General features: G+C 36.7%; 1 protein-coding gene across 1 annotated transcript; it reads left to right on the top strand.

Annotated features, from left to right (window-relative positions):
* The first annotated feature begins 9,550 nt into the window (after nucleotides 1-9,550).
* LOC306859164 (cysteine and glycine-rich protein 1-like) lies at nucleotides 9,551-18,673 on the top strand. The gene is made up of 6 exons (XM_079400060.1): nucleotides 9,551-9,758; nucleotides 13,490-13,599; nucleotides 14,652-14,820; nucleotides 15,236-15,365; nucleotides 15,731-15,824; nucleotides 17,662-18,673. The coding sequence occupies exons 2-6, from the start codon at nucleotides 13,491-13,493 to the stop codon at nucleotides 17,736-17,738; spliced, it is 579 nt and encodes a 192-aa protein (XP_079256186.1). The 5' UTR covers nucleotides 9,551-9,758; nucleotide 13,490; the 3' UTR covers nucleotides 17,739-18,673.
* Nucleotides 18,674-19,123: the final 450 nt, after the last annotated feature.

Genomic DNA, 19,123 nt, shown 5'->3' with positions numbered 1-19,123 from the left:
TTACATCTATCTGAATGAACAAACATATACAAATACACACTTGTGGTCTGTTGTACACCCTGAGATGATAAAAACGGAGATGATTTTAAAATGATATCAGATAAAGAAAATGATGAAATAAAGAAATGTCTTCTCAAATTAATCAAATAAATATATGATGGGGCATTCTGAAATTGTGAAGCGTCAGAAGAACATCAAACTAAAATGGCATCTGCCCCAAAAATATAATGTTCAATGAACATAAATACATCTTTCTAAATAACTAATTTAGGGTTGTAAACAAGACTAAAACAAGTCGATTGAAATAATGTTTTGTTAAAATTTTTAAAATAGTTAAAATAGTGGAAGTAGACATGTTAAATACAGCTAATTAAATTTGGATAGGATGAGCAAGAAAGCAGCCTGGACATTAACACTTTCCCTTTCCTCAAAAACTTTCAACTGATTTGTTACTAAAATAATGTTTTATGTAGCTACAAATCTGGCACCTCCTGGCATGATGTGACATCAGTGTGGAATCCATAGCGAATATGTCATACAATGATGTGCTATCTAATCTAAACAATACGATTGCAAGTCTTTACAATAAATCAATAAACGATTGCTTTTATACAGTATGACAAAATATTGAGTAACTTACATTTTAGACACAATATTGTCAATTGTGTATGTTTGCTCCGAAAACGAAAACTATCCCAAACAAAGCCACTGCTGACTAATCTTGCACCTGAATGAATCTGTTTTTGAACGAATCAGTTGGGTCAATGATTCAAAAGACTCACTCAAAAAGACAACATTGCCTGCGTACCAATGTGGACACTATCCATCCTAAATTCTATGTGATATTAGTAATTTTCAATACTATTTAGGGTAGATAGGGTGGATAGTATGCACATTGGGACGCAGGGAGTCACTTGTTTCGTTGAATCAGAGTTTTTGAATGAATCAGTTGGGTCAGTGATTCAAAAGAGTCATTCAAGTAGACAATTGTTACTTGCTAAATCACAGTTTTTGAACCAATCTGTTTGGTTAATGATTCAAATGACTCACTCATAGCTGTGGCTTGGTACGTTTTTAAATGAGTAATTTTTTTAACGAATCCGTTGAGTGAATGACTCAAATGTCGTTTGTCGCAACCTACTGGCCTAACAATGTAACCTGCAGAAAGAATCACTGAACAGTTGTCAGAAATGTGTAAAAACAGACGTGAAAACAGTGAAACAGTTCAGGTGCTGGACTATTATATGAGCACTCTTGACCAATCAAACTGGAGAACCAGTTTTGTATTGTGTAATGTGATGTTATATAGATAATTCACCCAAAAATTTATATTCTGTCATAATTTATATAATTTACCCTTGTTTCCCAAATCCTGTAAGACTTTTATCTGTAGAACATCTGAAGAATGTTGGTAAACAAACAGTTTGGTTACCATTGACTTCTATACAGGTATGGTCAAAAACAAAACAAAAGATTTCTCAAAGATTTATTTTATATAACAGAAAAAAAGTCATGTTTTTGTAAATTTTTGGTCATTTTAGGGTGAACTATGGCTTAAATGCTTCAGGTCCAGTAAATCATGGTAATACTATGATATATAAGTATCATCATACAGAGAAATTATTATTATTTTTTTAAATCTGCTATGTATCTGCAAATCAACCTTGGTCCACACACAGCACATATAAAACCATTACAATCGTCAATAGATAAAAGCGCCCAGTGAAGGAAATACAGTAGCTGACTGATTTCAGATGAAGCTAAAAATGCTGTAAGGAAATATAAGATGATGTAAAAAAAGACTGTAACAGTTCAGAGGGTATGTATTGATATATTGATACAGTTCAAGCATGCAAACAAACCGCAACTTCATCTGACGATGCAGATTTGAGAGTTAATAATAATGAGGTAAATAATAAGGAACTACTCACATCATGAAGGCTGTCCATTCACTGCAGAGTTGTGTGTGTTTCCACTCTCCTCTGAAGTGTGTGTGGAAGCAGCAGCTCTTTAAATGAAGGACGTGCTCACAATAACACATATGCACACACTGAAATATCTGCTGTGTAGCACCAGAAGGCTCTCACGAGGCCTATAGAATGGCTTCTCCACACATTACTCACATTCCCATATGACAGTGCGCAGAGCAATGGGTGGGACGCTGTGTGTGTGTGTTGGGGGTAAAGTCGGGCGAAGCCAAACTACTTGTGGCCCCCAGGCATGCTTTATGCCAGCACTTTTAGGGGAAGCCCGGCAGACGCCACCACAATGGTGAGCCTGTGCCAGTGTCACCCCGGGCCTTTGTAAGTGGCCCCCGCTTCATTTTACAGCCCGCTAATGATGCATGGCCATCTGTGTGCAGGGGGCCTTTACTGAGCACACACAAATGAGCAGATAACACGAGAGAGAGACAGACAGATTAAGGAGGCAGTACAAAGAAAAGTTGGTATGAGATGATTATACAAATCTTTGTCAAGCCCTTTTAATTGTTTTGGCAGCATTATGCAAATGACAAATGAAATGGATTTTTGTCATAAGGGGATTTCACACAAACACTGACTCATATTTGAAAGTGTAATTCAAATAAATTGAATGATTCAGACACTTTTTCACACAGATTTCCTTACGACGTAAATCTCAGACCATATGCCACATTTACGCACAATAATCATCAACAGGGATTAAAAATGTAAATTCTGTCATTATTTACTCACCCTCAAGTGAAAGAAGATATTTTGAAGAATGTTGGTGCCGTGGTAACAAACAGGTAGCCATTGACTTCAATAGTATTTTTTTCTATACTATCAAGTCAGTTGAGACCTGTTTTGTTACTAACATTCTTCAAAATATCTTCTTTTGTGCTCAACAGAAATAACAGAAAAAAAGGGAATAATGATGATAGAATTTACATGTTTGGGTGAACTATCCCTTTAAGAATCGTTTTAATTCTCAGGATTAATATACTTGGCCTCTGTTCATATGCAGTTGTGGCACATGAGGTTCAGGGGAAAGCAGGTCACAGCTGTGGAAATACACATCATGTCTTCGGTGTACTTACTTTCACTAATTGAAGAAGCCATATACATATGTTCATATTGTAGGCCAATATATCAAATATGCTTAAGCTAATATTTATCAAAAGTTTTATGGATGTTCATGTATTCAAACAGTTCAGTTTCAATTTAGATTCAGTTGTATGGCCAGAATGACAAATGCTGCAAAAACACTGACAAACCTGCTGTGGCAATAAAAACCTCAAGTGGGCAATAGAGTTGAGATATAAACTGTATAGATACAGTTTAGTCTGAGATTGCCATTCATTCAGTTTCTCGTCCATGTGAATTTAAACACAGTTATAATGATGAAGTTGCTATTTAGTACATTTATAACACTACAGCTGAAATTATAAACAAGTAGGCTACTATATGTGTGCTTTAGTATGTTAGTCAACACATAAAAAATGTAGTTATTTAAAGCATGACAAAATATTATTAAAACATGACTTAATGATGACTTAAAATGTAATATAAAGTAAATCTTTTAAATTGGCATTATTACAAAGTGTACTTTAGTGTACAAAGTGTAGGCCTACTTTGTGTTGAAACAGTCATGAAAGTGAACACTTTAAGTACATTAAGGGGTCTTTTATTCCATTAATATCATAGTTTTTTGCAAGTACAGTAAAAAAAAAAAAAAAATTTTTTTTTGAAGTATACTACAAGTGCTTGATCAATAGTCCTACAGCTAAGTCACACTTCTTTTTCACATAGGTGTATTAGGGCGCCGCGCATCCAAAATTGCATACTTGTATTTTTTTTTAATAATTACACGTAGCCTACTTTATGAGTGCAAAAAGAGTATATTGTATATAGTATGAATGTGAGTAGTATGAATGTAATCTGGACGTATTATATTTACCATCTTGTCATTGTCACGTGACTTAATCCTCTCCTGAGGTATGCAGGCAAGCTTCTTTTGTCTCATGTTTCTCGCCTATTTTCGGATGTTTTTTTAAATTTGACTAAAATGAAAACTAGGAGTTTCAAGTCACATGAGCCAATATTGTATTCAGAATAGAACATAAATAACATAACAAATGTTTAAACTGAGAAATTTTACAATTTTATGCACAAAATTAGCTCATTTCAATTTTGATGCCTGCTACAGGTCTCAAAATAGTTGGAACGGGGTCATGTTTACCATGGTATAGCATCTCCTCTTCTTTTCAAAACAGTTTGAAGATGTCTGGGCATCGAGGTTATGAGTTTCTGGAGTTTTGGTGTTGGAATTTGGTCCCAATCTTGCCTGATATAGGTTTCCTGCTGCTAAAGAGTTTGTGGTCGTCTTTGACGAATTTTTCATTTAATGATGCACCAAATTTTCTCTATAGTTGGAAGATCTGGATCAGCAGAGACTCTTCTACTACGAAGCCATGCGGTTGTAATAGCTGCAGTATGTGGTTTTGCATTATCCTGCTGAAATACACGTCATCTGGAGGGGAGCATATGTTGCTCAAAAACCTTTCTATACCTTTCAGAATTCATAGTGCCTTCCAAAACATGCAAGCTGCCCATACCGTATGCACTTATGCACCCCCATACCATCAGAGATGCTGGCTTTTGAACTGAACGCTGATGACACGCTGGAAGGTCTCCCTCCTCTTTAGCCCGGAGGACATGACATCCGTGATTTCCAACAAGAATGTCAAATTTGGACTCGTCTGACCATAGAACACTTTTCCACTTTGAAACTGTCCGTTTTAAATGAGCCTTGGCCCACAGGACATGACGGCGCTTCTGAATGTTCACATATGGCTTCCTGTTTGCATGATAGAGCTTTAGTTGGCATCTGCAGATGGCACGGCAGATTGTGTACCGACAGTGGTTTCTGGAAGTATTCCTGGGCCCATTTAGTAATGTCAATGACAGAATCATGCCGATGAGGGATGCAGTGTCGTCTGAGGGCCCGAAGACCATGGGCATCCAACAAAGGTCGTGGGCCTTGTCCCTTACACACAGAGATTTCTCCAGTTTCTCTGAATCTTTTGATGAGATTATGCACTGTAGATGATGTGATTTTCAAAGCCTTTGCAATTTGATGTTGAGAAATGTTGTTTTTAAAGTATTCCACAATCTTTTTACGCACTCTTTCACAGATTGGAGAGCCTCTGCCCAGCTTTACTTCTGAGAGACGCCTCTCTAAGACATCCCTTTTATAGCTAATCATGTTACAGACCTGATGTCAGTTCACTTAATTAGTTGCTAGATGTTCTCCCAGCTGAATCTTTTCCAAATTTCTTGCTTTTTCAGCCCTTTGTTGCCCTCGTGCCAACTTTATTGAGACTTGTAGCAGGCATCAAATTTGAAATGAGCTCATTTAGTGAATAAAAGTATACAATTTATTTTTCTTCAATTTGTTTGTGTTCTCTATGTTTTGTTGTGAACAGAATATTGGCTCATGTGATTTGAAAGTCTTTTAGTTTTCACTTCATTTAAAAAAAAAAAAAACGTTTCCCAACATTTCCGGAATTCGGGTTGTAGTAGGGAAATATGCGATTTCGGATGCAGCCTTAGACTTTCTGAAGTTTGTTTGATGGAAGAAAGAAAGTGATTTAGGTTTGACACGTCAGGCTGTCAGGGAGTTGAGAATCCAACTGCATACCTGGAACAGATCCAGGAAAACAGTAAAAACAGTGCAACAATGTCCAAAATGCAGGGCCATTTGTTGGGCCAGAGACGATATGAAATTTTCATGCATGCATTTGGCAGCTGGTCAAATCACACATTGTTACAAGCTTGATATAATTTCTAAATGATTAATCTAATACAGAGCCATAACGGTACACTGTTTCTGTGACCATTTCTCAAAATTATTCATTTGATGCCACAAGATGGTGCCAGCGAGCCTTATAAACATGACTGAGTGGAATCATGACAACATCTCTCCACCAAGGGTATTTTAGTTGTGAAGTATAACTAATATGTAATATTTGCAATCTAATGTGAGTTTTAGTCAATCTCCAGTCACGGTCATCAGATTTTGCAACCAAATTACCTCTCTAAAGCTACGTAAATCTATTTTCCTTTAGATCTCTTGTACAAATACACAATGAGGAGAAAGAAATTATGAAATCAGGACCCAGACAGCATTCACTTCAGGACCAGATGTGGGAACCAGCCGTCATGTCTGACCTACAGTAGATATGACATGAAAACATATGGGCCAAATTTTCACCATTTGTTTTGCCCATTATAACTGGAGGCAATTATGGAAATGTTTTTGTGGTTAACATTTGGTTTAAAAACAGATGTCTCTTGCTAAAAATCAAGCAAATAACCAATATATTTGACAATATGTTATTGATTTGCTGGTACTAACACTCATTTGAACACCTATGTTCAAAATACCCGTACCTTATAAATACAGTAATGGCCAAAAATATCGGCACCCTTGGTAAATATGATCAAAGAAGGCAAAGAAATGAATCTGCATTGTTAATCCTTTTGATCTTTTATTTAAAAAAATCTAAATAATCTAACCTTTCATTGGATGATAAGAATTTAAAATGAGGGGACATATCATTATGAAATAAATATTTTTTCTCTAATACACATTGGCCACAATTAATGGCACCCTTTTATTCAATACTTTTTGAAACCTCCATTTGCCAGTTTAACAGCTCTAAATTTTCTCCTATAATGCCTGATGAGGTTAGAGAACACCTGACAAGAGATCAGAGACAATTCCTTAATTCAGAATCACTCCAGACCCTTTAGATTCACAGCTCCATGACGGTGCTTCTTCTCTTCAGTTCACCTCACTCATTTTCTACAGGGTTCAGGTCAGAGGACTGGAATGGCCACAGCAGAAGCTTGGTTTTGTGCTCAGTGACCCATTTGTGTGTAGTTTTTGAGGTTTGTGTTTGGATTATTGTCCGGTTGGAAGATCCAAACATGTCCCGTTATAAGATTTCTAACAGAGTCAGTCACTTGTTGATTTTTTATCTGTTGGTATTTGATAGAATCCATGATGCCATGTGTCTAAACAAGATGTCCAGGACCTCCAGCAGAAATATAGCCCACAACATTAAAAATAGAACAGTATATTTCATTGTACACATGGGGTACTTTTTATCCCTGTGTTCACCAAACCCATATTTAGTGTTTGCTGCTAAAAAGCAAATTTTTAGTTTCATCATGCCCATAGAAGCCAGTCCCATTCGAATTAACAATGCAGATTCATTTTCACAGCGTCCTTTGACTATATTTACCAAGGGTGCCGATATTTTTGGCCATGACTGTATGAAAACAAATCTGCCTTTACTTGGTAGGTGTCTGTTGCAAACTACAGTGTATATTTTTAATAAATGACTGTTCTGAAGTTCCTTTTTGTTGTGGCCTTGAACATTTCAGCCAAATTAACTTTCAGTTATTATCTGAAACTGTACTTTGCTTTAACTGGAGCTAATAGTCCCTTCAAAGCAGTCCCGCTCGCTACAGTAGATCATTTTAACACTGTAATTACCCTGGTAGAGGAAGAGATGCTCTGACAACAGCCTGATGGGATATTTATTCACTCCGAAGAGGAACAGTAGTGCATTGCCCACATGCTCGTGGCATTTCCAGACCCACCCAAGCAATAAAAAATATGAAGGTCAGAGCTGCTTCGTTGGTTTTTAGCAGCTGGACTCCATCTGTTGATGTAAATGAACTATAAAATAACGGACTGTACATTGTCAGCAAGGTCACTTAGCAAAAATCTTGACAGCACAAGTTCACAAATAAGCACAAACCCATTCCACAAGGCCATTTTATAAATATAAAGTCAACAAATATACTATTATAGAAACTATAGTTTCTATTAAATATTTTTAATAGCTAAATAGTTAAATATGAACACACTACATCAAAAGTTTGGAATGTTTTTAAAAAGTATTGTATGCTCACCAAGGCTGCATTCATTTGATTAAGAATAGTAAAAACTGTAATATTATGAAATATTATTATAGCTTAATATATTTAAATGTTAATTTCTTAATGTTGTCAAGGCTGAATTTTCAGCATCATTACTCCAGTCTTCAGGGTCACATGATCCTTCAGAAATCATTCTAATATGCTGATGTGCTGTTCCAGAAACATTTACTATTATTAATGTTGAAAATAGTTGTATTGTTTAATATTTCTGTGGAAAGCGTGATGCATTTTTAGGGTTCTTTGATGAATAGAAAGTTCAAAAGTACACCATTTTGTTTTGAAATATAAATCTTTTTTTGTAACATTATAATTGTCTTTACTGTCACTTTTGATCAGTTTAATGCATCTGTTCTAAATAAAAGTATATATACACACATTACTTATATATATTATATATTATCTTACTGACCAAACTTTTGGACTGTGGTAAATAATCTACTTTATTTTGTATTTTAATATTTTCTTTAAAAGTTTCCCCTCAATAAACTCCTAATCTGCTCCTTATAGATAGTAAGTAAGGTTGTTGTTGTAGTGGTTATGCTTGGGTATTCAGTGTCAGGGGTAACACATTACAAGTAATCAGATTACTTTTTTTCAAATAAAGTAATGCATTACTTTTAAATTTACAATATCTAAATTACTTTTTCAAATAAGTAATGCCAATTACGTTGTTTTCCCATTTATTCACTGACAGCTCTCCTGTCCCCATGTTGAGAGGAATTGGGAGTGTGTGCAGAGGCACAAGCAATTCCTTTGAAAAACCTTTCCCAACACTGTAGGTCAGTGGTCTCAAAATCAATCCCTGAAAGGCCACAACTCTGCAGAGTTTAGCTTCAACCAGCTCCAAAACACACCTGCATGGATGTTTCTAGTGATCCTGAAGACCTTGATTATCTGGATCAGGTGTGTTTGATTAGGGTTGGAGCTAAACTGTGCAGAGCTGTGGCCCTCCATGAGTTTAAAACCACTGCTGTAGGTATTGGGTAGGTTAAGTGGTTTATGCTGCATTCACGTGTTATCGGAATTATCATAAATACGAGCTTCCTAGTCAGAAATTGGACATGAACGGCCTTAGAGAGACCTTATATGGTCAATTTCCGACTAGGAATGTCGTATTTACGATAATTCTAATAGCACATGAATTCAGCATTAGAACAGTGGTTTTCTAACCTGTCCTGGAGGCACCCCTGCCCTGCACATTTTGTATGTCTCCCTTATTAGAGACACCCAAATCAGGTCCTGCAGTCTCTACTAATGAGCTGATAATTTGAATCAGGTGTGTTAGATGAGGGAGACATGCAAAATGTGCAGGACAGGGGTGCCTCCAGGACAGGTTTGAAATCCAAGTTTCCTAGTCGGACCATTGGTTTAGAATATGGATGTGCAGAACTTTTTTTATTGCTGTATATTTCCACATAAGGTCAGTTCTCTGAGGTATGAAAGTTAATAAACCTCAATAAACATTGACTTATTGCACTGTAAATGAAGGTTAAAAGAACTTTCTTGATTTTTTAGTAGTTGTATGTTGATGTCTCCGGCCGTGTTCAGCGTCAGTGAGCATCAGAGGAGGGGGTGTCAGTGAGCAAACACACAGCAGAGTCATGAGGTAGTGCTGTTCCTTTAACATCTCACCACAGCACGACTCACTTCCCTCACCGCCCCACCCCAGAGCTCCTGTGACCCATCCACCGTTACAAGTGTTAGGACTGGAGAATCTGTTCTCATTTCCACAGTCTGCTGGACTTTGACTGCTGACTTTCTGTCCACAAACTGAGATCTCTTCAGGTAAGAAGCTCTTCACACGTCAGATTGTGTCGCCTACACACTTTCCTCTTCTCTTGCGTAATGGCTCTGCAAGCTTGTGTGCAGCTCATAAGGCTGAAATTGAGTTTTTGTTTTCTTGGAATTCTTTAAATTCTTTCGTCCTCAACAGACCTTCTCGATTTTATTCAGCTGACTAAATTCTTGGCATTTGTAGAGAAGCAAGTTAAATTCTTCCCTTTCACAGTTACAAACTACTACTAAATTTTCTGATCTAGAATCAGAAATGTGACTTGTCTGGTCTTGTTTTCTAGTAGAATAACTGGACTCAATCAGACCAAAAATCAGTCTTTGGAACATTTTGACCAAGTTTTCATGGATGTTAAACGTTCCTCATGTAACAATTGATGCCAATAAAGAACCTTTATTTTTTGAAGTGTGTAGTTGAGTTTTTGTAAAATAGTGTTTTTTTTTGGTTGGTGTTTGTGGAACTGGGTGAGCTTGAAGACATGCATATATAGTGTCATATAAATGAGACTAATGCAGCATGGTGGATTTGTAGGCATCAATAGAGCTCAAGAACTCTATCACAGGAAGTGTGAAGTAGATTTAATCAGACCACTGCCTAAAGCAATTTCACAGTATTATCATACAGTCAATTGTCCTTAAGTCTAGATATGAACCTATCAAACTTTTCATGACCTTCTGTGGTAGCGTCCGAGAAGCATGTGTTTGCGACAGAATAAGGGAAATAGCCATCAGAGAGCATAACAGGCTTGTGTATGTCATGTCATTTCCTCACATATCCTTGACAATCCTACAGGTTTGGAGTCAGGGGCTGGAGTTAATGTTTAGACTGGAGACAGCAGAACTATGCAGGAATGTCTAGATTATAACCAACCATCCCTTTTATGGAATAAAATCAATGAGACATTTCCCAGTAATTACAGCAGACCAGACAGCATGATTCACTGTCAAATGTATAGGCGTAAAGAAAATGTACAACCCTGAACCCACACTGGGTCAAAACTAAAAACAGAGCAACTTTTTTTTTTTTTTTTTTTTTCACACAAAAAAAAAAAAATCCAACTTTCGAAAAGTTATACTAACAAATGTAAAAAAATAGCCTGAACAAGTAATTTTAAGTAGAAGTCAGTTTAATTTTTCAAGTGAACTGAACAGATATACTCTAAACATGTTGCTATCAAAAGTTGTTTTGTTTACTGTACTTAGATACTCAAGTATTTGTTCACACACCATATCCAAATGTTCTCCCAACTTTTCAAATTGAGTCTTCTGAACAAACAATTTTACATTGAACAATATGGCACAAGTTCCCAGCATGCATTGCAGCTTGAAAATATTGTTAATTATTATTCAAATATTATAATTGTTTTGTGCTGCTGCTGTTGTCACTGTTTTAACATTTGTTGATCCTCACCATGGTTGAGAATCGTGTGCTGAGGTATATAGCCTATGCATCGCATTGCAACTGCTGGATTTGATGCATTTGTCTATCAGTATAAATGTTTGCCTATATTTATAAGAGGCAAATACTACCCATATTATGTAGTGGGCTTCGAAAATAAACATAAGTCTAACCCCAGGGGGCTGTTTCATAAAAGACGTTAAGAAAAGCGGGGATTAAAGTCCAAAACCTGACTTGAAATAACCTAACAAATCAATCGTGACTAAAGCGGTTTCTTAAATGACAATTTAAGTTCACGCAATCTCACGAAACCTAACTCTGACTAATTCGATCCAGGTTCAATGAGTCAGGATAATTTGATGTGCACGCTTATTCTTAAGCAGCCCTTAAGATTGTAGTTTGATTTTTAGATTGTAATGTTTTAATATTCTAATAACCATAAAAGGTACAGCTCAGCTGTAACAGCTGTCATAAACTCAGAGAGAAAGGCTGTATGGCTAGAAACTGCTGATCAACTGAATGCACAAGTACCAACTATGTTAATGTCATTAGCCTACATTTTGGGCACAATACATTAAATACAGTTGGTTGTAGCCTATTTTTTTATTTATTTTATTATTTAAGGTGTATTTTCTGTATACTTTTCATTTTGAACTAATAATAAAGTCAACTAATTGTATGTGAGAGAGTAATATCGATGAGTTCCTATTGGTCAGTGTTAGAGGAGCTCAGCTTAGCCTGCTCCTGACCACATTAGTTTCTCAGTTGCCACGGTGACTGAGCTTGAGCAATGGTAATTTTGCTTTCAGAAACCAAATCAAGTTAAAATAAGTCAGAATTACTGAAATAAGCCTGGTTTATTTGGTAAACTATGAAACAGCCCCCTGGTTTAGATTAAACCAGGATTAGGCCATAGTTCAATTAGGATATTTAAGTAACTTTTTATAAACGTGCCTTAGAAAAAAACATTACTGGTGTCCATTTTGAGACTAAATAAAGGCACCAATATATTTTAAGATCAGTCAGAGCAAGTTTATTTTAGTTGAAAAAGCTCAGACTTAGATTTTAGTCTGGTTTTAAATTCAAGTCTTGTCTGTGAAACCGGGGGTTAATGAAAGAGGAACTGTTTAAAAAAAGATTAACATTGCTAAATGCTAAAAAATATTTGGTTGATCTAACAGATCTTTTAAAACTCAATAGACTGACTTTTCATTAGATGAACTAAAGTTTTTAAGTTGTTGGTTGCTAGTTGAGTTAACTTGAGTGAGATAAATTGCCTTATTTTGAGTTAGGTCAGCTTTTTTTTTTTTTTTTTTTTACAGTTTTGTGTTTTGTTTTGTTTTGTTGTGGCTCAATGCAGATTCTGGACAAAAAACAAACAAATAAAAAACCATTTATTTCTGTTTTGTGTTTGGCCTCAGTTTCAATGCAAATAACTGATTTCTCTTTTGTTCTGTGGCCTTAATGCATAACATGGACAAAAAAAATAAAATATTCTGGACCAAACAAAACTGACTCCTGTTTTGTTTTGTGTCTCAGTATAGGTTATGGACAAAACAAAAGCCAAAACAACATTCCTACTTTGTTTTGTAGCTCACTCTCAGTGCAAACAACTGATTTCTGTTTTGTTTTGTGGCCTTAATGTAGGTCATGGACAAAGAAAAAAAAATCCTGTTTTGTTCTGTATCAGTCTCAATGCAGATTCCAGATACAGCAAAACAACTGACGTCTGTTTGGTTTGGTTTTGTGTTGCAGCCTTAATGCGGGTTATGGACAAGACTTTATTTGTTTATTCAAGGTCGGATCAAATTAATTCCGGCTGACTGGAGGTCCATTGCAATGTTAGTCTAGTGAAGCGGGAGGAATATTTAGAAAAGGGAACTCGTAAGCTTGCCAAGCAGTACAAGTTGTACTCTGGAATCACAACAAGTATGTGCTTTTGAAAGTCCAAATGTGCTTTTACATCAGAACTGCCTCGTTTCAGATTTCAGACATGCATTCTTTAATAACCTTAATGCCTTTTTTGGCATTGCATTTCTCTTGTGGTATGTCATCACTTTTATGTAAAGTTCTTGTTTCTTGTTTTTCTTTGCTAACTACAGTATAATTACATGTACTCGTATAGTATTTACAGAACTTCAGGTCTTCCTATCGACTACACTTAGACTGTTACACTTGACTACACACATTTTCTGGATTTGAATATCATTTTTACTTGTGGGAATCATTAGGATGTCCCCAAAAATGAATGAATGAATGAATATAGGTGATTTCAGGTCACGTCTCTGTGTGTGTGTGTGTGTGTGTGTGTGTGTGTTTGTTACAGGATGCCTCTTGGGGGTGGAAACAAATGTGGCTGCTGCCAGAAAACAGTATATTTTGCAGAGGAAGTGCAGTGTGAAGGGCGGAGCTTCCACAGATCCTGCTTCCTGTGCAGTAAGTCTTGTTCATTTTCCTGTGCTGCCCAGTGCCATGAGTCCACACATCAGTAGGTCTGCTGGTTTAACAAAGTTTACCAAGGGCAGACTCTTTCTGATGAATAAAGCTTAATATATAATTTATCAGATAATAATTATTCATCTTTTGTACAACTACAGGCACAACACTCAGTGCTGAATTGAAAAATGTGTGCCAGAATAATTTTAAAACTGCATTGAAGCAAGCTGTCCAATGTTGGTTGTTTACATATGTATTTAAACAGTACTTTTGAGTGTGTGAAATTAGGGTCATAAAACTGCATCTTGATACCACAGACTCTCCTGTCAAATACGTTTACAAGTTTGAATAAAGCATTAGAATCTAGATAATTTATTACCTTGCAATTCATTATTACTACATTTTTCTTACATTTAAAAAGTATGGGATTTGCTTTAATTTAGGAGAAACTACTTCTAATTATGGATAATGGTAATGACGAATAATTTATGAATTTGGTCAGAGTCATAGTTCAGGTGGTAACATCAGTTTTTTGGTCTAGATTGTTCTCTGGCGCTCTCTTCTGGTTGTCTCTATAAATCGCTTATGAAATATAATATCCTCGCTTTGTAGCTTTCAATAACTTGCGTTGGGCCCTCAAAGGCTCTGCATTCCAGACAGACTGTCTGCAGGAAAAAAAAAAATCAAAGCACCTTTAATGAAAAATTAAACCCAGAACCATGCCTAGGTGGTCCTCTAGACAGACAAGACTTTATGATCACAAAATGCAAAACACTAGCACAGTAGAGTTCAATGATATAGCAATAATATTTCTAATATTAAACTATGAAAAATATACTTTCTCATCTATATAATGTATATCTTTCAAACATAGATATACTGTGATATCCTCCACTCGCCACACTTTCTGACATCTACATTGGTTAAAACAACAGGTTTGTTTTGGTAACCTGGTTACTTTCATTATGTTTTTGAAGTCTTGAAGCTGAAGGTCACTGCAGAACACTTTTATCTATGTAGCTTGTCATATTCACTCGTCCTTCTCATTTCAGTGGTGTGCAGGAAAAATCTAGACAGCACTACTGTAGCCGTCCATGAGAATGAGATCTACTGCAAAGCCTGTTATGGCAAAAAATACGGGCCCAAAGGCTACGGCTATGGCGCTGGCGCAGGAACTCTGAGCATGGACAAAGGAGAGTCACTGGGAATTAAACATGTGGAGTAAGAGTACACTTAATTTGCATTTTGATTCTTAAATATTGCTTCAGATTTCATTCTTTTAGCATCTAGTCTCACAAAATTAGACTTTGGCTGTTGGCATAATGTATACTTTATAGCCTATTCTTGCCAACACTTACATGGAAAGGAACCGTTTGATCAAGATATAAAGCAACCAACTAGAGTTTCACACTGCTCATTCTACAGAAAAGAGCAGTGTGAACATTTATCAAAACGACTTATTTTGTGTTCCACAGGAAAATGTCAAAACAGATTTGGAGCAGATTTTATGATTGCAGTATATACATATTGGGGAAAATATTCTTTTAAAGTTTTGTTGGCATGAATCTTGCAAACTGTGGCCAATCTGGTGGCTGTTCAGTATCTGAATCTTGTATTGTGTGTCTTCTGATTCCAGGTCTCAAGAACACCAGCCAACTAATAACCCCAACACATCCAAGTTTGCTCAGAAGTTTGGTGGCTCTGATGTTTGTCCACGGTGTAGCAAGGCCGTCTACGCAGCTGAAAAAGTCATAGGGGCAGGAAATGTAAGCCAAAAGCAGAAATGACAGGAAGAAATGCTGTCATGGTGCACCAAAATTACCGAAGCCAGTGGTTCTCAAACCTGTCCTGGAGTACCCCCAGCCCTGCACATTTTGTATGTCTCCCTCATCTATCACACCCGATTGAACTCATCAGCTCATTAGTGGAGACTGCAAGACCTGAAGTGGGTGTTCCAGATATAGTGAGATAGATATAGGGACATAGTCAGATACAGGGAGACATACAAAACGTGCAGTGCTGGGGGTACTTCATGGAGAGGTTTGAGAACCACTGAACTAAGCTATCAGTTATGGTCTTGTAAGCTCTTGAAATGATCTTCATTGAGTAACTGTGGTCTTCTTCTCTGCAGGCATGGCACAGGGGTTGTTTCCGATGTGTAAAGTGTGGCAAGGGGCTGGAATCTACAACTTTAGCCGACAAGGACGGAGAAATCTACTGCAAAGGCAGAGTATCCAATGTTATCTTCTCTCATTTTAGTGATTCATGCCAAGCAACTACCTAGAAAATCTTATAAATGATAAAGCAGCTAGGGCTGCGTCGACAATATTAATTGATTTGAGTCAAGCTTCATTTTCATGAACCGACATCGAATCCAAAATCCCAAGATTGATCTTTGAGTCTATGTTATGCTTTTTCTGCAGATACATGAAAAAACTTCCCTTAACATCGCTTGCAGTGTGCCTCCCATCCAATAATTTTAAGTTTTGTGACTTTTGATATGAAACAAAGTCTCCTCTTTAAAATTCTGTCACACATGGTTAACAATTGTAATGTTTTTAATGTAATCTGTAACTGTCCCTGTGGTTCTGCACTGGGAATTTGTCAGTTTCTTTCGGTGGCATGTTAAAACCACTAAATCCTAATGGAATATGGTCAAAAACGCACTACAGGAGAGGGTTGCCAGGTCTGAGTAACAAAACCAGCCCAAAGGCCAATCAAAAATAGGCACAAAATCCAACTACCCTATCCAAATATCAAAACTCAATTGATGCATTATGGCAAGTCTTTAAACTGTGGGAAACAAGTTACAAGCGGTCCAATTCTGCAGGAAAACTATGAACCTGGCAACCCTGCTAATTAAAACCATTAGTTAATGGTTTTAATTAACAGTTGATGGTTTGCAATGTTTCCTGTAACGGGGTGAATGAGACGTGAGACGTGCGGATCCATTTGCAAGGTTTTATTAATAAACCTAGTCAAATAACAGACAGGGTCAAAACACCAGCAAACGGGTATGGCACGGACAAGACACGAGTAATCCTAGGGCATGCGTGGGTCCTCGATCAGTGAACAATATCCAGAGGGCTTGAGAAGAGGGGTAGTCCGATAACCTGAGCAATAAAGTCAGGTACAGAGACAGGGGTAAATCCACGATACAAGGGCAGGAAACAGGAAACGAGACCATAAACTAAACTTAGACTTGGAGAACACAGAATGGCTCGGTAAGGCAGCTAACACTTGGGGAGTGCTATATGCAGAACAATACACGGCGATCTGTGAAAAGAAGTCCATGGTTTATAAAGGATGTGTGTGATTGTGAGATGGTTCTCAGGTGTGAGTGTGTGATTGAGACGGCTGTGTGTACTTGTGTGCAATGAATGCTGGGAAATGCAGTCCAGGGTAATATATGACAGTCTGTGTGGTGTGAGAGCCAATATGATGGAGAGGCGACCTCTTGTGGCAGTTGGACAAAAGACCACGAACCGGATTCGTGACATTTCCATAACAAATACCATTACAAACCATTTGAATTTCTGTGAAGGTTTCTTTTTATTTATTTATTTTTTCACCAGGGAGTATTTTAACCACATAAGGCATCAATAAAACAGCTTGTAAATTACTAATATGGCATGTAACACTATAGTTACCCCAGGAAAGCCATCCAATGTCCATAACTCGACAATTAACTCTAGAGAGGAGTATTTTGTTAAATACATGCACTATATTACATACTCTATATATTTTTACTTAAAAAAAGCCACAATTTAAGTGTTTATATTTCAACAATGAATTGGAGTCCTCTAGAAAAAGTGACATGTACTGTACCTGATATACAGTATATCCAAAATGAATTGAATCAACTCAAATCAAGAGTTTATGAATTGGAACTGAAATCTGTGAAATCTTTGTCAGCCATAACAGCAATGCCCTGGAAACCATCTACAATAATTTTGGCGAGATTTGCAACAACATCACTCACATTTTCTGCATAATTAAAAAAAAAAAAAAATAATACCATTGTCATGGTACTATATTAACTTTATTTTGTGCTGTACACAGGTTGTTATGCCAAGAACTTTGGACCAAAGGGCTTTGGATACGGTCAAGGCGCTGGAGCGCTGTCACACACTCAATAGATCAGCATGACACAATTTACCCCACATTCCCCCATTCGTAAGCATCTGTTGAAGCACCTAAACACCTCCTGCTCACATACATGTACAGGTGCGAGTGAGTGCATGTCAGTGTCTTCAAAAAGGAAACGGAACTGTGTCAGTCAAGAAGGAAACCAGAGTCCAGATGCTTCTGTCTAAATCTTACACGCAACACATTCCAGAAGACATCATGTCATTGTCTTAAACCCATAAACATCTCTTCTTAACTCTTGAACACTGCCAATTGCTTGGAAGAATGTCAAGTATGTAAACTAAACATGGGATTAAGTCTTAATCTGCTCACCTAAAATGATCACTTGAGTTTGCACAGGTTTAGTGGAACCTGAGCTGTGCTGTTACATCAGTATTCCTCTGCTTGGATGTACTGTCTGTTCTTAAATGGATCTGCATACCAGTTTACTAGTTTACCACATGCTTGTGTGAGATTTAATCGCTGTAAAGAATGTTTTCTTCAGCATGAATAAGTCACAAGTACTTCCTGGTTTAAGATGCACTACATTTATTTCACTATCAATGGAAAAATATCCCACATATGCCTTCTGCACGTACTTTAAGAAGATGGTTAGAAGTAAAAATATGCACAATTTTGGTGTCTGTTTTTTATTTGTGTCCATTAAACTGAATAATATGTGAATGTAAAGGGTATTTCTTAGATTTTTTTTCTTGATATTGACATTTTAATAACAAATATAAATTATTTAGTTGCTGTTAATGGTGCCACATATTGGAAGAAAAAATGAACATGTTCATTGTTTTTTATTGTTTTCATTGGGTGATGTACACTACCATTAAAAAGTTAGGGGTCTGTAAGCTTTGAAAAATATTTTTAAAGAAGTATCTTCTGCTCACCAAAGCTGCATTTATTTGACCCCGCCCCCCCAATACAGTAAAACTGCACATTTTAGAGCGGCCTTTTATTGTGGCCAGCCTAAGGCACACCTGTGCAATAATCATGCTGTCTAATCAGCATCTTGATATGCCACACCTGTGAGGTGGATGGATTATCTCGGCAAAGGAGAAGTGCTCACTAAGACAGATTTACACAGATTTGTGAACAATATTTGAGAGAAATAGGCCTTTTGTGTACATAGAAAAAGTCTTAGATCTTTGAGTTCAGCTCATGAAAAATCGGGGCAAAAACAAAAGTGTTGCGTTTATAGTTTTGTTCAGTGTAGCTGTATTTATTTATTTTTAAAAATATCTTCCTAACCTCAAATCATTGAAACATAGTGTATATTGTATCACACATATCTAAATAACATATAACCTATTGTTTCATTTATATAGGCCTACTATTTTTGAGGCCTTGTTTTTATTTAAATTGACCAAACAATCAACTGGTCAAC

The sequence above is a fragment of the Barbus barbus genome (assembly GCF_936440315.1).
Source record: "Barbus barbus genome assembly, chromosome: 40".
Classification (NCBI taxonomy): Eukaryota; Metazoa; Chordata; class Actinopteri; order Cypriniformes; family Cyprinidae; genus Barbus; species Barbus barbus.
Note: the sequence above shows the minus strand (reverse complement) of the source record. Positions and strands in the feature narration are given on the sequence as shown.

Bases quoted from the DNA above. Each gene is read 5' to 3' on its own strand.
- LOC306859164 (XM_079400060.1), top strand. From the start codon at position 13,491: ATGCCTCTTGGGGGTGGAAACAAATGTGGCTGCTGCCAGAAAACAGTA. The intron at 13,600-14,651 runs GTAAGTCTTGTT...TTCTCATTTCAG, and splicing joins CAGATCCTGCTTCCTGTGCA to TGGTGTGCAGGAAAAATCTA. The intron at 15,825-17,661 runs GCAGAGTATCCA...TGCTGTACACAG, and splicing joins CGGAGAAATCTACTGCAAAG to GTTGTTATGCCAAGAACTTT.